Consider the following 26163-nt stretch of genomic DNA (forward strand, 5'->3'; position numbering starts at 1 on the left):
TCAGAAAATCAATAAAGATTTATCTAAAAAACATTAAAAGATTTTGTTTTAATAATTCCAAATTAAAACAAAAATATAAAAACCTAAAATAAAATTTTATTTCTAAAATTTTTCATTATTTTATTTTTTTTTTCTATAAATTTAAATTAAGGAATTTTAAATAAAAAAAAAAAATAAAAATTTAATGTTATTTCAATTCATTAATTTGATTAATAAATAAACATCAACAATCCGGGTGGATACTTTTTTAGTTTCCAAAGTCTGAAAAAAAAAATATTTCAATTATTTATAAAAAAAAAAAAAAATAATAATAAATAAAAAAAAATTAAAATTAAAATTTACAGGTCAAAGTTTACATAAATAACAAAAAGTGAAAAAAAATTTTTTTTTTTTTTTATTTGGAATGAAAATATAGAAAACACGAAAACTCATAATTTATATAAAAAGCATTAGAACTAAATTCGCTATCGAACAAGCATAATTTTAGCATGTGGAAAAGATTTTGTAAGATTTTGTTCTTTTTTTTTTAACGGTAAAATATCGTATAAATCGTTTCCAGATGTTAAAACCAGGGTGTTCAGCAGAGTTTTATTCTAATGCGTTTTATATAAGTTATGATGATCTTATTTTGTTTACTTAAATATTCTGTATTTTTACACTTATTTGTTCATCTTTACATTCAACCAGTGATTTAAGTTAAATAAAAATCTGAATTGAAACGAAATATCCAGGTTAATATTTTCCAGAGGTAAAACAACCAATTAAGTTTTAAAGTGCTCAATACCGAATTAACGGCAAAATATACTTTTTATTTGTTTTACATATGAATGTGTAGCGACATATGCTTAAGTATATTTCGGTCAGCCAATTACTAGAAACTTCTTTAGGCGATATTGCTCTCTCTCTCTCTATATATATATATATTAATTTTCTTACTTTGAAGATTGTAATGTTGGGTATGGGCAGCCAACATTACCCTGATTTTTATTGAAACCAACCGAGAGCTCTTTTTAGTATCCTTGCTTTTCCCTTAAGTGGAATTTTCTGGATCTCTTTTGCACTTGGTTCACCAGGAATATTACTTAGGTAGGACTTAAGGTTCTTCTTCATAAGTCCTGTGGCACCTATAATAACTGGTATGATTGATATCTCCCTAAGATTCCAGTTTCTTTTCATATCATACATGAGACCTTGATATTTGGTCTGTTTCTCCCTTTCAGCTCTGTTCAGACCTCCATCATTAGGGACACTCACTTCAACCAAGATTGCAACTCTGACTTATTCCATATAACTGTGTGTGTATGTGTGTGTTTATGTGTGTAAACTATATCACTAGATTTGGTGCTTGTAGTTTTACCGCAACAGTAAAAGAAAATCAAAAATCAAATCAAATCAGATCAACCCCGTGCAAATTTCAGAAGCCGCTTTTACTATAGGGAAGGGCTTTGATTTTTTAAAGTTTGAGTTACGCTCCTTTGGCACTGACCTTAATGAAGGCAAAAAAAAAAAAAAAAAAAAAAAAAAAAAAAATGGCTGAGGAGAGACTTTGGCTATTTTTTTTTTTATTTTTTTTTTACAATAAAAATACCGAATGAATTTGCGTAATTTTCGAAATACTGTCTTTTTTTTGTACCCTACACGTATGTAATCAACTTTTTTATGCTGATTGTTTTTTTCTTTTTACGAGAATTGAGGTGAAACTGGCTGGATAATGGATAAACATATATATATTTATTACAATAGAAAAATGCAAGCATGAAAAGTAATATGGTTAAGCTTAAACATGAAAAAGTAAAGGACTAGTTATAACTGGGGAAAAAAGGCAAGATATTCTAGTAAAAATATAAATTTATAACTTAAAATATTGCAGCATTAAGAATTGATTATATAATGTTACGAATTGAATTTCAAAAAGTTCTTAACGCTGCAATAAGTTATAAAGGGATTATATTTTTGACTAGAATATCTTGTCCTTTCCTTTTTCAGTTTAAGCTTAACTAACTTACTTTTCATGCTCGCATTTTTCTATCATAATCCATCATTTTTCCAGGCTTCCAATAAATTCACTTGTTCTTTATTTAATTTCAATCTTATTTACATAAACACATGTAATAACAATGTACGGCACTCGTCTGCTTTCAATAAAATATCCCCAATTATCTCCCTTTCATTCTGTTTCACTTATTCTCTTTTCGTGACCACAGTAAATTAGTAGCAACAGTAGCCACTGAAGCGACGTGGTTGCTATGGAAACCAGTCATAAAAAACGTCGCTCACCTTACATCTTTTATGATTTCGAACACCAGAAAATTCATCACTTGTTTTACTGAACGAAAATTGAAAAAAAAAAAAAAAAAAAAAAATTTTTTTTCACAATATAGCTGAGAAGGTGATCTATAAACTGTAATAATTGTTTGAAATTTGATCGAAAAATGTGAGCGGTGAAGCTTTAAAGCAGTTCTTAATTACTAAAACTCCCGCTTAACTATATATTCACAAACACTACCGTGCTTGAATGATATCAAACTTATCACATTGAAAATTCACTATCCAAGTTGTTTTTCTGTAAAACCTGTTTTTTTCCGACAATTTTAACAGCTGCCAATAATCATACTTCTTTCGAATTGGCAATTTAAAAGCTTCAAAATAATTTTCAAATTTCTTATCAGCACAAATAACTGACTATATTATAGAAATCGATCTGTCATTGCTGGTCAGTGTCTGGTAGATGCAGATCACAATGGATGACCGATGAGTGTTGGTTACTGATTATTAGGTCACTAAATCTAAGCTGGCCCCAAATCACTTAATTGTGTCAACATGAATGTTAGCCGGTTACACCACAGCCACGGAAAGTAGGAAGAAGGCCTGTTAATTGAATAATGTCATCAGGCAATGTAGGTAAGATTTGTCAGTACTATGAGGGCCATTTGAAAAAGAGCAATAAACTATTTTTAAAAAGAAAAAGGAACACAGTTCGATTAATACTTAAACTGAACTTTATTCAATATAAAATATAAATATTACCTATGTAAAATTAAGTAATTTTAAAGCAATATACAATTTAATACTGATAAAACTGAATTATAAATTTAGGGAACAAACAATTAAAGAAACATTAAACACAAATATTTTTTGGCCTTCGGAACAAGATCACAGTGTAGTATCTGTTTTGATGCCACACTTTACCTTTTCTGTCTTCGGGCGGTCGAAGTTCGTGACAGATTATTTTTGTTCCTATCCAGAGTGCCTCTTATTGGGAAGCTGGATTTTGCCCACAAGATTATTTGTTGAAATATTTAAATACAGAAATTATATTCAAAGTTTTGGTTTTCTGTTCTACTATGTTCATTTTTCCCCCATGTTTTTCATCCAAATGTGTAGCGTATTAGTTGTCTCACAGGCCATCGTTAGTGATCGCTCACTGGCAGTAACCAGTGATGTTCCCTAGAGACAAGTCTCCCCAGATTTCTCTTGACCCCTTGTGCAGATGATTGCATGTGATCGCAACAGCCATTGTCACTGATTTCTCGTTGGCATCAGCCATTGGCGTTTCCTGGAGTTTGGGTGACAAAATGCCTCCCCAAGGTACCAGATTTGAACTGCACACTTCCAGTGGCGATTTGGTTAGTACTCTCCCACCTCGGTCTTTCCATCCTCCCTGACACTAGTTGGTGTGATGTGGCGCCAGTTGATGTCATCTACACCCGCTTTTATGATTACTATTATTATGAGTGCTTGTGCAGTGTACACACACGTACTTTAAATATTATTTTCAAGTTAAATTAAATTTGGGTTTGTATTACTGTACACAAATTCGAAAAAGTTGTCAAAACAAACATATAACAAATAAATGTTATCAAATGCAAGAGGAGTTACTTTTCTACCTATCTAGAAAGGTTCTTAGTGGTTTTACTCACTTTAAAAATCATCCAATGTTTATCGATATATTTTAAAAAGAAAAATGTCGGCATGTTTGGTAGAAAAGTAACTTATCTTGCCTTTGATAACACTTATTTGTGATATGTTTGTTTTTTTGACAACTTTTTCGAATCAATGTGTATAGTAAAAACAAACTTTAAATATATTTGAAAGAAATAAATTACGCCTGGTGGTGGTGCTAACATTGAAAATTCAGATTGTAAAAAAAATTTTTAAAAAAAACTGCCGTGAAAAATGCTAACTTTAAACTATTTGAGAATACTCGATGAAACGTTTTATTAAAAGAACAGACTGAAATATATATATATATATATATATGTTTTGCAGTAAAAAATATTTGACTTTCTCTGATAAAGATAAAAGTTCAAACACCAATTCACTTACGATATTTTGATTAAAACTATCCCAAATGGAGAATTGTTCTTTCTCTTTGGAACGTACATGGACAATCGATAACATATTGGTAGCCATATTTTTTTATGCCTGTTAGCTTGACCATGTGGTTAAATACCGGAAGCTGTCTATACCTACAACTTAATCAGGAAGTGACGTTACGCTATAATGTGCATCGGCCTTCTTACTCTCGGTAGCCACGGTTACACTCAAGTTAATTTGTCCATAGTAAAACACACACACAATGTCATATTCCAAAAATTACGTAAATCGAGTACATTTTTTATTTAAGAAAATTATATTTCATAACTAACAAGATGGTACAGACGGTAGACGCCATATTTTTTTAGATGCATTAAAAATTAAGGACAGACAACTCGATTCAATCAACAAGATTTATCTATTTCTATATTATAAGTAAAGATATGATTAATAGCTACTAAAAATACTTAATTGCTAAAAATTGTAAAATTTATTTTTCTAAAATAAAAAAGGATCAATTTACGTAATTTCTGGCATTAATATTTTCGTTCCGTGACGTATAACAAAGAATTCTTTTTTTTTTTTAAATGTGTATGATTCTAAAATTTTGACACGTGCAAAATTAAGTCGCTAGAATTAAACTTTATATTAAAAGAAAAGTGCAAGTCCAGAATTCAACCTATTTAAAAAAAAAAATTATGAGAAGCAATAACTGTCTCGCTCCGCCATATTTAAAATTTATCACTAGTTATCTCCCCTTCCAGAAATAGAAGTCAAAATAAGTCTTGTAATGGCTACAATTTGATATTAATAAAAAAAAAATTTTTTTTTTAAAAGGGGTGTTGTATATATAAATAAATTTACGTAATTTTTGGAATATGACATTTTCATTCCGGGACGTGTACGTACATCAACGATTTTTTTTTTTTTTTTTTTTTTAATTGGGTTGAATTGTGGACTGGCACCAAAACAGTAAAATATTTTTTATGTGTGAATAATGTGTGTTTTGCTAATAAAAAACTGTCATAATTCGCGTTTTTATAGGAAAGTATGGGTGAGAAAATTACGTTTTTATGCGCGAATGGCGTTTCATTGAAAGTCGGTTGAAAAACATTCATCCTCGGACAAACACGGACACAATTTCCTGAAAAAAATAAGTGAATTAAAAAGAAAATTTTTGAAGTTAAAATCCATTTAATATCACGCATGCAATATGAAGAAAAACAAGATCGAAATGAATAAATATATGCTAAAATAGATTTTTGACAAGAATGAACCTAAATTAGTCGATTTACTTTATAGTGCCACGTTTCTTTTTGTATCGCAAAAAAAAAAAAAACGTTGACCTTAATGCTTTAATAAAATTATATTTTCCGGTTTTTATTTTAACCTTGAATCAAAATAACTTTCAAGTAAATTGAGTTTAACTGCCATTTTTTGCCGTTTGAAGTTCAACCACATTAAAAAAATGTCTGTTAAAATGTCGTACATTTTCTGCCGATATTACCTTTTATGTAAAAAAATTCAAATAAAAATGGAGGGTTTGTTTTACAATCCACAGAGGCACGAAAAAAAATTGTCAAAAAACAAAAGTTACTTTTCTACCTAACTGAAAGTTTTTAGTGTTTTTATTTAATGTAAAATGTTTATGCCGTTTAAAAAAATAAATAATATTAAGTGCTACTGACAAACAAAAACATTGGCCATGATGTCTGAAGTCTCGACTAAGACTTCAAAATAAGAAAAAACAAAACAAAACGGCGTTAGAAACTCGCCCAATAACTGTTACCGTGACATTTACTATATAGACTAATCTACGATTTTTTCCGAAAACAAAAAAAAATCTGACATCTCCTGGATAATTTTTGGAATTTAAATTAATTTCGGCATGACAGGTAAGTACTAATGTATTCACTTGTAATGTATTCGTTTCAAAATACACTATTTTGCACAAGCACCGTTTTTTTGTCTGTTTGCTTTTAGAATAGCGGAGCCTCTAATAAGTACTATTTATTTTGGTCTTGGGGGGGGTCACAAATGAACTTCAATAACACTTTGAATATAGAACATTTATGTTAAAAACATTTTATCGAGTATGATAAAACTCGCACTTTTTGTTCAAAATTCGCGATTTTTTTTTTTTTTTTTTTTTTTTTTTTTTTTTACATTCTTTCTCCCTCAACATTCACTTTTAACGGTTTGCGAGTATGCCGAAAACGAATATCACATTTAAATTTGGGACAAATAGTTTTCTGGATATTCAGACTTTTTTTCTTTTTCCAACGACCATGCCTTCTCTTTTTTTAGAAGGGGTAATTTCATTGCTAATCGCCCGAGGCGCCCTCACCGGTGAATGCCGACAGGACTGCCCATGCACTTTGTTTTTTTGCAGGTCAGAGTGCCCCTCTGGGGTGTTCATTTCTCAATCCCACTTTCCGACTCTGGTGGATAAATTCTTGCAGTGGTGGAGAACTAAATTTTATATTCTCGGCATGGGGCGGAAGGGAAGGTCCGTTTTGTAACACGCATGCGCATTACTTCAGTTTGGGAAGAAACATGGCCGCCTTAAAAACTTCCTGCATGACATTAGAAAACATTTTGATATACAGAAAACTACTTGTCTGCCCCAAATTAGAATGTGATGTTCGCTTTCAGCAGATCCGAAATCTTGTAAAGATCGTCAAACGGTGAGTTGAGGTGGGGAAAAAAAGTATTACAAAAATCACTTCTGAACGCCGATGTAAGTAAACAATCTTGTTTGACATGTTTTTGCCATTGTTATGCAAGATGCGTCGCCGGTGAGCTGAAAGAAATACAAATTTAGAGTGATATTTTAGGTGTGTCATAAATTTCGTGAAAAATAGTGAATAATTCCACCCCATTTTTCTAAGCTTATAACTCCTTGAAAAATGTAATTCAAGCCCTAATTATTTTTTTCGATTAGAGGAGCAAGGACTAAGGTTTCATTAAAAAAAAAAAAAAAAAAAATTTTTTTTTTTTTTTTTTTTTTTTAAAGATTTGAACTTCGGACTTTACAGGTAAATTTCTAAAAAACACTACTTTTTTTGTTTTAAATTTGAATATATTTATTGACCTTTTCTCTTCAATTTGTGATACATAACACTTTGTGGAGTAAATTATTTACTTTTTAATAGACATTTCAAAATGGGAGGCGTGAATTATTCGACCCCCTGTCTTTCCAAGCTTGTAACTACTCGAAAATGTAATTCAAGCGCTATTTTTTTTTTCCAATTAAAGGAGCAAGGACCAAGGTTTCATTACAAAAGAAAAACAAATAACGTGGTTAAAAAATAAAAAAAAATAAAAGGTTTAAAACTTCGAACTTTAAAGGTAAATTTCTAAAAAACTACTTTTATTTTAAATTTGAATATTTATTGACCTTTTCTCTTCAATTTGTGATATATAAAACTTTGGTGAGTAAATTAATTTACTTTTTAATAGACACTTTAAAATGGGTGGGGGTGAATTAAAAAAAAAAACGTTTGTCTAAAATATATTCGGTTTATTGGAAAGAGCAAAAATTTCACATTGACCCTGAAAATATCGTAAAAATAGAATCAATAGAAAAATTGATAGATTTTTAAAGTTTAAAAATCGAAAAATATTGAGTTTGTAAAATTCATTAGTGTTTTAAAAAATATTTCTATTACTTTTAAAACAACTTCAATAGTTTATTTTGGAAGTATAATCCATAAAGAAAATAAACCCACTTTTAAAAGAGAAATTACGAGTTTTTTTATATTTTATTCGCAGTTTCGTGTTAGGGGTGTCAAAAATTCCTACAAAAATTCTGGGGTTTGTATTACTGTACACAGATTCGAAAAAGTTGTCAAAAAACAAATATATAACAAATAAATGTTATCAAAGGCAAGATAAGTTACTTTTCTACCAAACTGGATATATTTTTTGTGTTTTTATTCAATGTAACATGTTTATTCAGCTCGAAAAACATGCAGTGTTTACCGATGTATTGGAAAATTCAAAAGGGCGCCAGATTCTCTCTTTAACACGGTAAATTTGGGAAAAGGTGTTATAAATAATAAACTAGACAAAATACTATTAAAAAAAAACACCGAATATATGTCACCCTATGTCACGGTAACATATAGTGAGCGAATTTCTAACAGTATAAACAAAATTCCAAAACTAAAATACACGCTCGATCAAGAAGAAAAAAAGTGTATGAGATATATACAAAGATTAAGGAAAGTGAAAGAAAACCTCAGGGAGCATCTATTAAATTAAAATCTGTTTATGCAGGGTCCACGTTCCTCGTGAAGTACCAAGAATCGGAATCGGTAATTGCATCGGGATCCGGAAAATATTCAAATCGTCCCATCATTAGAAATTAGGGCGGATTATGTACGAGAGTGCCAACCTCCTAACAATGCGTGTTTTTTTTTTTTTTTTCCGGCCATTATATCATAGATTACAGATTTAGGTATCATATTAGAGCAGGAAAATGTTTTTAACCTGAAATGCGTTGGTCTAAAATATCACCAATCTACACAGAAAAACAATATTTAAGCTTTTAGAAGAAATAACAGTACATGTACAGTTTAATCAAGACATTAAAAAAAATGAAAATATCGAAAAATATGGAACGAAATCCGAGAAAAAAAAAATTCATTTATGACCCATTTCACCAAGTAGTTTATTTTACAGCGAAAAAAAAAAATCAATTTGTTATGATACCGAGCAAAAGGTTCGATTTTTAGGAAGAAAAGCTAGTAGGGAGGGAGTGTCGGCGTTTTAACTGGAGTTATCTCCGTGGCGGGTTCAAAACATTCCAAGCTTGCCATAAAAACGTGTTTTCCGCTGTAAATAAAAACAAAAACAAAAAAAAAAACTACTCGATCAAATTAAGTGATTTTTTTTTTCGAAGATCTTCAGTTCAAAACGGATACGTACAATATAATCTTTTTTCGATATTTTCATTTTTTTTTTTTAATGTCCTGATTAAACTAAGGATCGAAATAAAAATAAAAAAAGTGTGTGGGGGGGGGTCAAACTTTAGTTCAAAATAAAGATTAAAACAAATTTAACTTTCATTTCAAATAAGAAAAATGAGTTTCAGATCAAGTAAAAATAAAAGAACTGAAAAAAAAAAATTTAAAAAAAAAAAGATTAAATTGATTGCGACATGGCTCTAAAAAAAAAAAAAAAAAAAAAAAAAAAAAAAATTTTTAAATTTATAAAAAAATTTTAAGTTAAAGTTGGCGGCTGTGTGGAGTTTGCATGTCAAAACATTTTTATTTCCAATAACAAATTTTAGTTTCGGTTTCAAGAACACTACTCGATTTAAGTACATTAATACGCTTAGATTCCGACTGCCTAGTGCCTCACTGAGGCAGTCGAAATCTAAGCGTGCCTCAGTGAAACCAGACATCAATAGACGATCGATTTTGGCATTTAAACTAAAACACCATGCTCTTTCGTACATAGTTGGGATAAATCCAAAAATTCAGTACATAAAGTCAAGACGCCGGAAGTGCACTCGGTTTAGCTAAATATGGAATGGAAGTCACTAAACAAAGCGAAATACGAAACCATATGGAAACGCTTATTTTATGGAAAAAAAAATTAACATTTCTATAAATATTTTTAATATTTAAAATATATTCAAACGGAAATAATTAAAATTTCTTTTACATTTCTGTTAAAAAAAATTTAATTCTTAGAATGTCTCACAGATTTTATCACAATTTTGTCATAAACAATGTATCATAAAACAAAATAGCTACCTTCAATTGATTTACGAAATTGAAGATTATTTTTGTTTCATGATAGCACAAAAAGTGTTAAAGCTAATATAATTTGGGGAAGTAAATTATTTCCATATGGTTTCGTATTTCGTTTCATGTTGAGTGACTTCCGTTCCATATTTTAACTAAACCAAATCCACTTCCGGCGTCTTAATTTTGTGTACTGAATGTTAACCCATAACTAACAATTTCTCATCAAGCAACGCACTTTATAAAACAAATTTTAAAAAATGTGCAATATATATATGTATAAATAAAGGTGAAAATTATTCCCACTGGAAAAGAAAACTACAAATAATTTTTTTTTACAAAATACAAGTTGTTACTTACAATTATTTCAATTGAAATCGCCATTTTAAAATTAAAATATTACACAATTATTTTTAGAGCGACACCTCATATTGACTGCGTGTCAAACGAACTGTCATTCTTTCCGGTTCAATTAAAACGTTAAGTTTCTCCAAAGGTAAAAAGGGTGCTTATTCAAATTGGCACTTATGGCGGCAAATTAAAAGTAAAAGAAAATACAGAAAAGTTATAGAACGAAGATGTCATATTCCAAAAATCACGTAAATCGATCAAGTATTTTTTCTTTTTTTTTTAACTAAGAAAATTAAAAGTTATGATTAATTGTAATGAACATATGGCCGAGTTTTTTTTTTCTTTTTTACGTCGACAAGTTGTCTACCCCTTATTTATTTCATCGGATTTCATCATAGCCGACACTCGTATGGCTGTAAAATTTGATTAAAAAAATGAAAATGAAAATGGATTTTTTACGACCTAACTCAGAGTAGTATAAACACCTCAACCTCCCCATGTCAAGAACGGCTTTCGGAATAAACACAACCTCGAAACATAGGCTTTCGGAATAAACACAACCTCGAAACATAGGCAGGTTGGGGGTGTTTATACTACGCTGCGGCGCAGGGGCATGTAAAAAAAAAAACAAAAAAAAAACTTCACATTACATAATTTTTGGAGTATGACATCTCTATTCTGTAACAATATTTCATAAATGATTATCTTGAACATTTCCGCTTTAAGATGACTGTCACTTAAACATTTGAATCAAATTAGTTTGATTTGATTCAATTAATAATCAAATAAAGTAATAATTTCACCGGTGGTCGGAAATTTTTTTTTTGGGGGGGGGGGTTATTACGTCTGGATCGAATCAATTTCGTGGTTTAAATTTTTTTTTTTTTTTTTTTTTTTTTCAAAAAAAATTAATAATTAATAAACTAAATTGCAGAAAAATTGTTACGAGACGAAGATGCTATATTCCAAAAATCACGTAAATTGATCAAGTATTTTTTTATTAGGGCTAATCTAAGTTTGAATTATTGTGGACTTATTTGACCTTGTTCATGTTTTAGGATGGAGATCTGATAGTCGCTTTTTGCTTACTCAAAAATTTGGATTTTCTTAGTTAAAAAAAAAATTTAACCACTTGATCAATTTACGTGAGTTTTAATACATCTTTGTTCAGTGACGTACGTACAATATAAAAAATTTCTGTATTTTTGTTGTGAAAGTTCAATTTTTAAATAAGCACCAAACTGTGAAACCTCACAGAAGATTAAGAAAATGTTACAGAAAAAAAAAAAAAAAACGGTTTGAAGATAAAGTGACAAGTCGTGCTCGTGCAGTAGTAAAGATTGTATCAAATGTGACGAGGGGAGGGGGCACTACTAAATCTGATTTTTCATTTTACATATGCTGTCGTCAGTAATTATGTCGTAATTGAGAACGAAAAGATTGTTATTGTAATTGGAGATTTTAAAAAAAAAAAAAAAAAAAGAAGGCTCATTAAAACGAGTTTAAAGTCCTTGACCTACAGAATTTGGCGCGCTTTCTTCTTCCGCCATTTTTGCGGATGATGTCGCGATTATTCTTCATCATCCCGGCAGAGTCGATTCAGCCTCATCTTTTTCAAAGTAGATCATTTTTTTCTTTTTTGGCGAGGAGGGGGTATTCTTTTATCGGACAGAGGCGCATGCAAAATTAACATTTTAAAAATAAAATGTTAATTTTGCAATAATTATCTTCTCCATATTGATTTGACTCATCACGAAATACCTCGGTTTTACATGTGGAAAATAAAACTAAACCGAAAAAGCACTCTGGATCGCGATCCAAAATTATAATTCCTCAGTCTAGACTGATTTCACTTTCACTGACGGACGACAGAACAAATACTGCACTTAGTTTCTAGTTAAAATTATTTTGTCAGTTTGAGTCTTTTACATAAAGTAAAATCTAATCGCCAATTCAAGTTAAAATCAGTTTCGTACGATCCAGATTCAAAAGGACACCATCTTCATATCTTTACAAGCATTCAAAATTTGGGTACTTATGCAGAATACGAACCGTGCTGAAATAACGGTAAATTTATACAAATACCGTGACAGCGAATTAGTAGAAAAAAATGTACCCTAACCCTAGCCCTAACCCAGTTTTCAGATTCGTGTTCAGCACACCGAAACGTAACAGAATACTACGTAAAAGATTTTACTAATTCGCTGTCACGGTGTTTGTATAATAATACCGAAATAACGTCATCATTTTGAAACCTGTACTTTCACCTAACAATTCAATTAAAACAGCACGATTTACTTCCGATACGGTAAAATTGGATTTTCTATTAAAAATATAAAAATACCATGGTCCATATTCTGCACAAGTAAAATTTGATCGCAGTTTTTAAACTGGCAAAAAGGTTGCACTGTCTGGCTTGAAGTAATGTGGTCCGTTTGAAAAACCTTATCTCAGTACGCGCCCCTGTGGTAGAAAAGATACCGTTGGACGCGACACACCCACCAGTGGTCCCACCACATCATGTGAGAAGTTTGGCGAAGAGATTTCACGAATTCACATTTGTTCAGAAATCGGTCGACATGGACATTGGAATCGAACACGTGATCGGAGATTTTTCTTTCTCGCCGACATCCACGTTGCATTTTTGCTTTCATAGGATCTGATGAGAATTCTGGAATTCTTTGCACGTTTCGAATCTTCCAGAATCATGCATCAACGGGGGGGGGGGGGTCATAATTTTAATTGAAAATTAAAAATGAGATTTTTTTTTAATTACACATGCATTTTCGATACTTAATGACGAGTGTGGGCCTTGCGTAATCATTTGTCTATTTAGCCATGAATAACTTTCAGGCCAAAATAAATCTTTAAAAAAGCCCAAAAAATGACAAATTGATTTTAAACTCAATCGAGCGCGTTTTCCGTTTTGACATTTTTTTAAATTTATTTTTATTTCAAATTTATTTTAATATTAATTCATTCTAAAATTCATTTTTATTTTATCCAGATATTTTTTGTACATTTGCAACTATTTGAGTGGACAAAGGACTGATTCTTATAATTTAAATTATAGGAAGAATTGAAGTCCTTTGTCCACTCAAATAGTCGCGTAAGCATTTTTTTTTCTTTTTATAAATGTACAAAATATTTGGATAAAATGAAATAAAATAAATTTAGAATAAAATAAATTTAACATGAAATAAAAAAGTACAAAATAAAAGTATGAATGAAAAAAGTCAAAACAGAAAACACTAGAGTAATTTGGAGTTTAAATTTTGGCATTTTTTTTTTTTTTGCTTTTTAAAAATTACTTCGGCCTGAAAAAGTTTTTCATGGCTAAAAATAGACCAATGTTTGCACAGGGTACATATTTCTCTTTAACTTAACAATTTTAGAACTCGATTTGATTTAAAAAGAAAAAAAGTACGTATCTAGCACCGAACGAAGCTATATTAAAATAATTCAAAATTGCTTAAATATTTTTGACTAATAATAAATAAATAAAAAAAAAAAATTATAACGCGGGAGACGAAAGCCGCCATGTTGGTTTAGAAAGTGTTATAATTAAAGGGCGACAATTCAATTCGATTGCCAAGATTTCGTATAAAGTTTCGCTAAAAATCGTAAATTTGAAATTTCCGTAAATTTCTCCCCCTCAATAAAATCCTTTAAAATGACCATTATAGGTTCAAGGGTGCTGAAAACGAGAAGTTGGTGCTAGTGGAGAGAGTGATCCGCGCTATTTTTTTAAAATCATATTTCCAAGTTTAAAGTTGTTTTTTTTTTCAATTGTAAGGTTAAAATATCGAATAGGTACAAAACATTGTAATTGTGGCCTGGTAGACCAACACAAGACCTACCTTAAAAAACTTGTTTTCCGAGGTTTTCGGATGTGCTGAAAACTAATACCGCATTTAAAATTTCCGCAAATACGTTTGGATATTAAGCAATATTGCGCAAACACGCATATTTTGCCAGAATTTTTTTTTCCCTGGGATTTTAAACTATTTTCGTTCTCAGCACCCCCCCCCCCATCTATACACTATTAATTTAAAGGATTCTGAGGGTGGAAAAATGCTGCACCTTTACTGGATTTTCTAACGTGATTTTTGGAATATGACATCGTTCTGTGACGGATTACGTACATTAAAGATTATTTTTTATAATTAAATCGAATTCTTAATTCGGACGTTCGTTTTTCTTCCTAAAAATATAAATTTAGAACATAAAATAAATGTAAAAGTGACGAACATTTTTCACTTCTTTTTACCTTTTTTATTGTTAACAGAAATGTTGCTTGTTACAGACTTTATATTTTTTTTAAACTTACTTGTTTAAAAAGTTATTTTAGCTAAATAAAAAAAATTCAGCAGCAGAAATAAAAATTTAAAAGAAAAAAAAAAAAAAAAAAAATGAAAAAGTGAAATCCCGTTTTTGTTTGTTTTTTTAATACATTTTTTTGCAGACGGATCTGGTATTTTTTTGGATTTTTTTTTTATCTCTTCCCCAAAAAATGTTTTTTCCAAGTCACTGCCGCTTTTGTGTTGTTGAGGTTCTTTTTATTTTGGGGAGGGGAAAGGGTTAGACAATTTCCTTTGTTCATTTTTCTGATATTTGATTTTTTTATGGCGAGGGCGAAGAAAAGAAAAGGGGCAAAGGCAAAAAAAAAAAAAAAAAAAAAAAAAAATTAGGAAGGAAAATGGCAAATGTTGACAGAATTCTGGTATTTTTCTTTCTCGATCCAAATAAAGAAATTTAACAAACAAAAAGACTCAATCGTAGAATAGAGGCGCGGAAAAATCGCATTCTCTAAGGTTTCAGAACATTTTATATTTTTACAAAATGTTTGTGGATAAATTTAATTTTTTTCTTTCAGTCCTGAATTTTTTTTTTAACAAAAAATATAATTTTTCACAATTTATCGTTGGCGGCCATGACTAAATGGAGTTAGAACCATTTATGTAATTTCTGTAGGACAAAAAAAAGGTCTTATGAAATTTTTTTATTTTGTTTAAAAATAAAAATCCCAATTTTTTTTAATATTAAACTTTATATTTAAACTATCGCTGGCGGGCAGGTTTATATTTTAGACTTAAAAATATGATAAAGCTTCATTTGTCTTAAATTTCGTAAACCCCTGTATTTTATTTAAATAAGTTAGGTAAAAAAAAAAGCCAACGATAAAGTTAAAAATCACATTTTCAAAATTTTAGGATAGATAAAAATAAAATTAGAAAAAAAAAAAAAAAATTATTTTACAATTGAAAAAAAAAAAATTTAGTTTGTTAGATTCCAATATTTTTCAAACGACACCCCCAATATTAATTTTTTTAATGGAAACATGTAAACCCCAGCCAAAATAAAGGGTCTTTTCTACGGAGGGAGGAAAGAGGTGACCCCTAAATTTATTTTATTTTAATGCAGCAGCAAAAGGAGATAAAGGACAAGAGATTTAAACTTTTTTATCTTAAAAAAAAAAAAAAAAAGTTAAGGAGGCAGAGCAAAAAAAAAAAAAAAGTCTTCATTTGGGCTGAAATAATTTTGAAGTTATCTAATTTTTTTTATGGAAAGATCTGGAAAAAAAATCGCAACCTTTTTGTTAAACCTTTAATTCTCAATAACATTAAAAAAATTTTTTAAAAGCCAGAAAACTAAAGATAGTACAAATATTTTCAAATATTTTCGGGAAAATTGCGATTTTCTTGATAATTTTAGCCATCAAAATCTTAACTAAAAAATTAAGTTGGGGGCGTAAAAAAAAAAAAAAAAGTGGCATTAGAAAATAGTTCTTTAGTACAATAATGGCGCGACAGGAAGATAGCTTTTCTTTAATTAGGAAGCACATGAATAATTTGTGTTTATTAATTAAAAAGCCAGAAATGTCGTTCCATTGAGAACTCCAATTGAACATTATAACTGACATAAAAGAGAAATGGCAGTTATGTCTTAAAAATAAAAAAGTTACTTTAAAATTGTAAATATATGCGGTGGTGATTTTGAAGCCTTTAGCTTGCCGAACAGAATATAATTATGATAGAAAAAGCAGGGTTTAATTTGTTCGACAAAAGATTTTATTTTTAAGGAGAGAAGTTTTTGTTCGGTGATGCTATGGATTTTCGGGTTCGTATTACTGTACAGATTCGAAAAAGTTGTCAAAAACCAAATATATAACATGTTATCAGAGGCAAGAAAAGTTACTTTTCTACCTAAGTGGATATATTTTCTAGTGTTTTTATTCAATGTAACATGTTTATTCAGCTCGAAAAACAGTGTTTACCGAGGTATTGAAAAATTCAAGATGGCGCCTCACTCCCTCTTTAACACGGTAAGTTTGGGAAACAGTTGTGCAAATAAAAAACTAGACAAAATACTGTTTAAAAACCCGAATATATGTCAACCTATGTCACGGTAACATATATTGAGAGAGTTTTTAACAGTATTTTATCCAGTTTTTTATTTATAATACCTTTTCCCAAACTTACCGTGTTGAGAGTCAGACGTCATCTGGAATTTTCCAATACATCGGTAAACACTGTATGGTTTTCGAGCTGAATAAACATGTTACATTAAATAAAAACACAAAAAATATATCCAGTTTGGTAGAAAAGTAACTTATCTCACCTTTGATAACATTTGTTATATATTTGTTTTTTTGACAACTTTTTCGATTCTATGTGTACAAGTAACCAGGATTTTCTAGTTTATAAAATGTTTGATCTTTAAGCAAATAAAAATCAACTGTATTGGAAAAAATTACATTCATTTTTTAGTGGCTAAATTGTGCAATGGAAAAAAAAAAAAAACTAAAAGGATGAAATTGTAACATTACCATATTTTTCGCTTTTCACTAATGTTCAAATTCTAGAGAAATAATGAAAAAGACAAAGAATTAAAAAAGTTTATTTTTTTTATTTTCCTAATTTGTTTTTTTTATTTATTTTTTTTAATTCCCTTTGGGAAAAGGAAATCAGTCCACGAGTTCGATCCCAGCAGTAGTTATCTGATGAACTGATAACTTCAGTTTTTAAATTTTGCGATTTCTAAGCAAAAACATTTTTTAATTCATTCTTTTTCTTTGGGGTCGGGGAAGAATTTACCAGTTTATTAGAAATTTTCATGACAAAAAATATCAAATCAAAATTAAGATTTTCAAATAGAGTCAAACACTGAACATGTTTCTAAGTGTCCGACATTAGTATTTTCCCTGAAAATAGGGAAAAACGGATTGGAGGCAAAAATGGTTATTAGTAATTAGTTTTAGGTAAAAATAAAGTAAAGGTGCTAAGTATTACCTAACTAGAAACTTCATGAGTCATTTTAGCAAATAAATACATCCGTGTGTAACACAAGTTATTTCTATATAAAAAGGGGGGGGGACGAGTTAAGGGAATTAATAATTTCTGTATTTACAAATTCCTAAAGAAAATTAAAAAAATAAGTTTTAGAAAAATGTATTTAGTGTTACCTATTACAATTTGGGGCCAGTCGGATTGAAATTAATTTTTATTTTATTTTATATAAATTTTAGAGAAAAAAAGATACAAAAGTTAACTTGAATGAGCATTATCCCAGAATAGAGGGGGGGGGGTCGGATTAAAATTAAAAGTCAAAAAAATCCTGTCATTATTCCATCATTAAGATTGTTTCATGTACGTTTTGTTATCTTGAACTTTTCAGCTTTAAGAGGGCTGCCATTGAAACAGTACCTTAACCAAATTGTTTCTATTTCTTTTTTCTTCAAAAGATGGGGTAGAAATAAGGGGATTGTTAGTGATTAGGGAATTTGGAGAGGGGGTCATTTTCGTGATGGCAGCGGCGGTGGCGGTGATAGAGGGGGTATTGGGGGTGCGGGGGAGTTGTCCGTCTTTTTCTCTGCTCTGCCCCCCCCTGGGTTCTTCCGAAGAGTGCTCAGTATCCGTTCTGCTCGAGGTATTCGGCCACTTTGAAGACGGCATCGTTCACCTTGCCCTGTTGTCCACCCTCGATGCAATGGCTGATCACGATCGCCTTGTTCGTCGACTGGAGAGAGATACCGCCATGATTACACTTCTTGCCGTAGACGGCTTTCTCGTTGGAGCGGAGAAACGTGTACTTCAAGCCGCCAATGGTGATCCCGTTCGATTGAAACTGGCTGTAGTCCTGAGTGTTCATGATGTGGGCGATGGTCATGGCCTCTTCGGCTGTGATGGAGATCACACAGTCCTCGACGGTCGTCCAAATCGAACCGTCCAGCCCGATAATGGCACATTGGTCGGCAAACTTGCAGCGAGACTGCAAATTCTTTACGTAAGCATTCCAACTCATTTTTATTTTTTATAAATTTTTAAATATATATATATAAATATATATATATATAAACCTAAAAGAAAAAGAAAAACCTTTCTCTTTTACCTTTTAAAGTGGTCGGATTTTTTTTTTTTTTTTTTAAATGACCAACAATATACGGATCTTAAAAAAGACCCTTTTAAAACTTGCTCTCCTTGTAAACAAAGAAAATTACCAGATTTTGTTTTATATCCGTGTGTGAAGTTGAAAAAAAAATCCCTTTTCTATTAAATTCCGGGAAATGTACAACTCCAAGGAATAAAAAAAAAAAAAATGGAAAGCCGGCTTCACCTTTTACAGGAAAATAAAAGGCAATTGTTAAAGATCCAGTTTTCGAAACAAAATTCCTCGTTTGGTGTGTTTTTTTTTTTTTTTCTTTCACAGTTAAGATTATTATTAATTCCTTGGGAGAGTCAGAAAGAATGATGTCGGGTTTTTTTTTTTGTTATTTTTATTTATTTATTTTTTTTTTTTAATGCCACCGAACACAGAAAATTTCCATTCAACCGACAATCTCAGACTCCTGAGTTGAACAGAGAAAGTCCCGTTTTATACGGCACTGCGATGACGAAAGCCGGCACGACGAAGAGAGACTAAGCAAACAAAGAGAGAAGGGGAGGACGAGAGTTATCTCCCTTGTTCTACTTGCTGTTTGTCGCCGCAAGATGGCGTCTACGGATGCTGCATTCTGATTGGTCAAGACGTCAAAGAGACTCTACGCAATGGCGTCAAAGAACAAAAGATCTTCCATCTGTAAAATCCCTTCTTATCAACCACTTTATTAGCCAACTCCACTCGTAAAGAAATGAAATATACTAATGAGTCTTTCAATTATTTCTTAGCTTTCGGAATTAAAAAAAAAATGCTTTATGTATATCTAAACTATTTTGGATACCTTAAAATAAACGAATCTTTTTTTTTTTTATTAATCTAATATGTCGATTTAAAAAATGAAATATACTTTATTAAAACACTCGATAAATCAAATCGATTATTTAGCTGTTATCAAACAATAGAGTTGGTTTAATTTTACGAGTGGAAAGGTGGTTAATTATTTATGTATAAAAATTTTATAATAAAACTACGATGCGGTATTTAACCGGCGTCTTTCCCGGCGATGGGAAATCAAATATAGTCATGATTTTAAAAGATGTTTTCGTATGTATTCAAAATACGGACTATGCTATATATATATATATATATATATATATATATATATTAGATAGGATTTTCAATTTAAATTCGACTTTCATGTATCTTTTTGTGTTTTTATTAATTTTTTAGATTAAAATTAAGAAATACTTATACCCCCCCCCCCCATTCACATGTCAAGATTGGGTTTCTCAAATATTAACATGATTATTTCAGCGCGGTCCGTATTCATCAAAATTTTTTTTTTACTAATTTTGGGAAATTTAGAAAATGTCTTTTGGTTTTCTCATTTTTTTATTTTTTATTGAAATAATTCGATTAATAATAAATTTACAAAAATAATGTCATTCGCGTTTAAGCGATCTCTTTATATGGGAGAATTACTTAGTACTATTAATTTTAAGCAAGTTTATAAATATCGATAAAATTAAAATCAATATTTTTAATATGCTGGGTACAAAATAAATCGTGTGTGTGTGTGTATTTACTGCACTGGTGATTTGACGCATGTCGTATCTACATAACATAAAATCACTGATTACTGATATTTTATGTCATGACGCATATTGTGATATTAGTGACAGTATTATCTTCTATTCACTGGGGAGGATGTAGAAAAATAATCTCTATATTAATCAAATTAAATACCATCCTCCTGCATATGTGTGTTTTCATTGCGACGTCGTGAACGCGTATCATTAGGAGTTTTTTTTTTGTTTGTTTGTTTTTTATTTATTTACTGATAATGGAATATTTATTGAAATCGAAATATAAATCGTAAAACAAAACGAAATTTTAACTAATCACACACACACACACACACACACACACTATATATATATATATATATATATATATATATATATATATATATATATATATATATATATATATATATATATATCACGAAATTACAGCCATCATAATGTATTTAAAAATATTCGGAAACAAGTCAGCTATTTGAATATTGTGTTAATAGTTGACCGAAAAAAAAAAATCTTTTATTTCGTGGCACTTCGAAATTTTAAATTAATTTGGAAGCCTTTAAACTGTCGAATAGGAGGCCATTTAAACTTGGCTTTAAAATTCTCAGCAATAGACGATGCCGTAATAATTTAATATTAAAAATCATATTTAAATTCAAATTAATTTATTGGGCAATAATTGGGAAGGTACAGCTATTTTTTCTTCTTTTTTTTTTTTTTTTTTTTATCTATATTCATCTTAAAAATCCGTCTAAACGGTATCATTTTAAGAAGGGAATTACAAATTCTCACACTGGTTGTGAATTCCGTATCGATTTTTACAATGAACTGAACTTTAAAACTTAAACTTTAAGAAAAAGTAAACAAATAATTGTTTTTATCCATAATGATGATTTTGTTTTAATAATCAAGAAAAATAATTAAAATTTATTCGTTAATAATGCAGACGTTTTAGGGGTGGGTCTAAAGACCGATAATTAATATAAAGAAAAATTAACTCTGAATCCCCACCTCTGCTAAAATATTTAATGGGTATTGTTTGTGTTATTTTCTAGAATTCCACTTATATTTTAAAAAAATATTGATTTATTTTTATGATGTACATACCTGTGACGGAATTAAAAGATCATATTCCCAAAATTGCGTAAATTGATCGAGTAGTTTTATTTTTATAAAGAAAATCATTTTTAAACGATTATAGCGGAAACCGTAGGCATTCCAGGGCTGAGCTCGCAAGTTTTAATTATTGTGTAGTGATCTGCTCTCGTTACTTCCAAATTGCGACATCAGACAGTTCCTTTTTGCTTATTCATAAAATTTGATTTTTCTAATTTAAAAATAAAACTATTTGATCAATTAATTTGATTTTTGAAATATGACTGCTCTCCTTTAACAATTAGAAGATGCCGCTCCAATTACCAATATTCGCAACAAATAACACTTTATCTGAGAATTTTTTCTTCAAACTCTTTGGCCTAGCATTCATGGGCAGTTTGAACTGGAACAAATACATTGAATACAAAGGCTGTTGTAAAGAAGGTGGGTTCCCTCTATCGAGCAAGAAAAACTACTCCCACCTGAGAGTATCCTGTACCTATAAAAGGTCACCATTCGCCCATGCATGGTGTATTGTTGCTACATCTTGGCTGGTGCATCTACCACTGGTCTTTCTCTCTTGGATAGGGTCAAAAAAAAAAAATTTCCTATCTAATATATCCCACTGTCAACTAAGCTCCAACTACTGTCCCATCGCCACGATGTTGCATCACTATGCTTGTTATACGAATATTTTAATAGAATGTGTTCTGATGAACTCGCTGCACATGTAACCCCCTTCCTCAATGTACATATCCCGACAGACTCGCTTAGCAACAAAATCTCACCCCTTCACTGTTGAGGTCCCTAAATGCCAGAAAGCTTTCTACTCTAATAGTTTTTTTTCCCCCTCGAACAGCTACACTTTAGAATTCCCTTCCTGCTACTTGCTTCTCTGGCTGTACTGATATGCAGAAGTTTAAATGTAATGTAAATCAACGTCTTGTTAATCTTTCCTAGACATGGTCTAAAATAGTAGACCCTTACATTTAAGTGCCGATATGCCTTGTTAGGGGTGAACGTAAGTAAAAAATATATATATATCAAAAAGAATCAAATCATAATAAAAAAATCATTGCTGAATTCAAAATATTTATGTGAAAATAAGTGTTTGAATATTTGATATACGTCAGTTGAAATGTAGATACTTAAGACCATAGATTTTCGTTAAATTCTCTACCTAATTATGTTCGTTTTGTTTTTATTTTTCCAGACTTGCAAATCAAGAAGCACTAGCATCATTGCTGTTCATTAAAGTCGAACATCTAAAAAATTTAATTTTGTGAACCCCTTCAAATACGACTGGAAGAAAGGGAACAAGAAAGGTTGACCATTGGGAAAGAGAAAGAGCAAAACAGAAGTGAAATAGTCGAGAAGAATATGTCAGTAGTTCATCAAAATGCATTGTATGAAAGCGCAGGCTTGGAGAAGCATGTTCTTGCAAGAAAATATGTTTCGTAAAAATAAGTGGCCCGGAAAAGGTTGCGTTAATATTCAAATCTTTCCGGAAAATAGGAAATTACAACAAGCAAAATCATTATGCTTCAAACATTTAAACCATTTTTTTTTTTTTTTTTTTTTGTGAAAAGTATCAAGTGGCGCTTATGTCATTCTTCCACCGAACATGGCAAATATTTGATTAAAAATAAATAAAAATAATGATTCAATATGTATTCATCAAAGTTACATAGAGTCGGGAAACACAGACAGAGGATCTCATTTGATAGTTTTATTGACAGAGAGATGCTGAAAAAGGCCCTTTATGTGTGCGTGTGAGAGAGAGAGAGAGAGAGAGAGAGAGAGAGAAACAGAGAAAGAGTTCTCTATGAACTCCAAAACGGCTGTTCCGATTTTTTGGAAATTTTACACAAACATATTTTATATGTCTAGGTTTTGTATCGGAATGCTTTTAATAAGTATTGAAAATCAATAATTAAAAAATCCGATTAAAGAAGGAACAATCCAGTTTTGATTAAAGTTTACAACCTTATGCAGCCTAACATTACAAGTGCATTTCAGAAGTTTTATTATCGTACAAGCAGAAGGGCCTGGCATATAAAAATCAACAGTAAGATCTTTGATATGACAGGGTTGCATTCGAAATTAATGTTTCTGTTTAGAGCACAACTTAACCATGATATTTAACTTTTACATTTTAAACTTTAATTCAAGCGATTATATAAAAATAATTTTACAAAATCGATAGTAACTTTACTACAGTGCAATGTAGATTGCAATTGTATTGTGGAATAAGTCGCTGCGAAGGGACATGTGAGTTTTCTCCTGGTCTACCATGGTGGGTGGTTTACTAGAGCAGGCAATCAATCAATTTGATTGAAAAATAGATTTCATTGATTTCAATGATAATAAGAGTATTGGTAGTGTGGAATATTTATTGAATTTTCATTACATCCTGGGCAACACCTGGTCTCCCTGCTATGGGACATTTCCTTTTTAAAATCTTACACAAATATATTTGTATTATTTGAATGGCATCAATTTTTATGTCCCTTTTCGGGAAGGGGGGGAGTTCTCCATATTAAAAACTGATCTTGTGCAAGTAAATAGAAAGAAAGTTATTAAGTAATAGATTAGCAGGCCTTTTTACTTCTCAGTGTAGCAGTGTCTGTCCGGTTTGTTCCTAGGCATTATCTCCTCTACACGGGAAGCAAGTAAATAAGGAGAAGATTTTAAATTATAGATTTTGTATCAGGCCTTTAATGGCTAGTGACAACATGTAGCAGTATCTATTCAGTCTGAGTAGACCATCCTCCCATGAACTCCCTTCTCTTTTAGAGTACAAAGAGTTTGATCATCTGTTGCCACATTCATTTGTAAGGGACTGCTGACAGGACTATACAAATAATATTGTTTCCATCCAGAGTCCCCTTTTTGGGGATGACATGGATTCCCTCCAATTAAAAAAAGACATTCTAGTCTAATTTTGACCTTGTGGAAAGGCAATTAAATGAGGATATTTATACCATTGTATGTATACCAATAATTTAAATTTAGATAAAAATGGCACAAGTAAATAAATATGGAAAAATGGCGCGAGTGAAAGATATAGATGAAAATTTTGTGAGTTTATCAAAATTTTGCCTAATTTGTACGCATTGTTCACAGTGGGCAGCAATAGCTCCGCAGTCGGATCCAGTACCACGATTATCAGAAGAAACTGCTTTACAATTTCATCCCTACTTCTCTGAAGTGGCGCGGCCTCCTGACAGGAGGTTGGCTTGATACTGGTGTAAGCTATTTTCTGTTCTTGTTATAAATAATCAAATTTTATCCAATTATCACCACTACTAAACTGTTGTCTCACTGACCATCTTACACTCATTAATTTTTATCTTCGAGTGGCCTTCAGGTCTTGATAAGCAGTGACTCCCTTGTAAAAAAATAAAAGGCTTCATGGAATACCATTGTTTTTTGTTAGTGAACAATCACTGATACTGAGTTTAGTGTAATTTAATTTGTACAACCTATTCACAGTGCAGATTACAACTCCACAATCGGCTCAGAACCATGATCATCAAGAGGAACTATCTCACAGTTTTGAACCCCACTCTTTTTTGGCATTTCTGAAACGATGACCACACCCTCAACCAGAAATCGTATTAGTACTACTGAAAGCTACTTTTTCGTCCAACATTGTTTTTTTTATCAGATCCAGTATGATGCTTTTTACATTGCCTCTTGCACGTTTTTCACAAAGTTTTTTACTTTTACGCTTGTACAACAAAAATGACGTTGCAGTATGTTAATGAACTTTTGCTAAACATATCCTCGAGTGCCGAAAAACCAAATGATAAGGTTCCATATTCCAGCCATATTCCTGTAACTCGATCAGTAGATCACCATATTTATATATATACTAGCATTTCAGCCCGGCGTTGTCTGGGTGTTTAGATGTGTATGTTGAGCAAAAAAAAAAAAAAGTGGTAGTAGAAAGGCAGGCTCGAACTCGTACCACGAAGGAGGAAAAGAACGGGAAAAAAATCTTGACGTCTTTGCGGTTACGACCACCACCAAACTTGAAGTGACTTATATTTAAATTAAGGCTAGACAATTGAAAGGAGAGGATATCTTTCAAAAAATATCGGCAAAAAAAGTGACCCCCCCCCTTTAGAAAAGTGCCTAGTTGAAGGTGAAGATATTAATGTTTTTAGCCAATTTTTCGATATTTGTCGTATGAACGGTCAAACTTTACAACAATACTGATCATGGTAAAATCCGTCGCTTCTGTCAAAAGTTTTAGGCAGACATGCAAACATACATACATACATTTATATATTGGTAACTAAAAATTTGCGACCCAAACCGATGAAAAAGCTTGCCCTATCTCTGAATACCCTTTATGTAAAATTTCAAATGTTTAGACCAGAAATTGTCTGAGTAATTTGGTAGAGACCGCAGAGGTAAAAATTTTTTAACTTTGACCCCTATTATGACCCCTTAACATTTATTGTTTTGGGCTCAAATCAAGTTATTAAGTTAGATCCATATCCAAGGAACCTATACCTAAATTTTCAAGTGTTTAGGAGTTTGGTAGAGTTCTCAAGTTTGGTAGTATTTCAAGTATTTCATAGTATTTTCAAGTATTTCAAAATTGTCGGAGGAGTTTGGTAGAGTTCTCAAAAGTCAAATCGTTGAACTTTGACCCCTTAACAGCCAAATTT

The 26163-nt window shown here is 30.9% G+C and overlaps 1 protein-coding gene and 2 long non-coding RNA genes across 3 annotated transcripts; 1 reads left to right on the top strand and 2 right to left on the bottom strand.

Moving 5' to 3' along the window:
* Positions 1–139: 139 nt before the first annotated feature.
* LOC145261087 (uncharacterized) lies at positions 140–12866 on the bottom strand. Its single transcript, XR_013864406.1, has 3 exons — positions 12769–12866; positions 5385–5461; positions 140–261 (listed from the first exon to the last, which is right to left on the bottom strand). It is a non-coding gene; the product is annotated as an uncharacterized LOC145261087 (long non-coding RNA).
* On the top strand, positions 5241–23148 carry LOC145261085 (uncharacterized). Its single transcript, XR_013864404.1, has 2 exons — positions 5241–7004; positions 22695–23148. It is a non-coding gene; the product is annotated as an uncharacterized LOC145261085 (long non-coding RNA).
* LOC145261084 (profilin-like) lies at positions 17319–18935 on the bottom strand. The gene has a single exon (XM_080119265.1). It carries the CDS (start codon positions 18726–18728, stop codon positions 18333–18335), a length of 396 nt encoding a protein of 131 aa, XP_079975391.1. The 5' UTR covers positions 18729–18935; the 3' UTR covers positions 17319–18332.
* Positions 23149–26163: the final 3015 nt, after the last annotated feature.

This window comes from Euprymna scolopes, chromosome 37 (assembly GCF_053919585.1).
Source record: "Euprymna scolopes isolate OS-2025 chromosome 37, ASM5391958v1, whole genome shotgun sequence".
Classification (NCBI taxonomy): Eukaryota; Metazoa; Mollusca; class Cephalopoda; order Sepiida; family Sepiolidae; genus Euprymna; species Euprymna scolopes.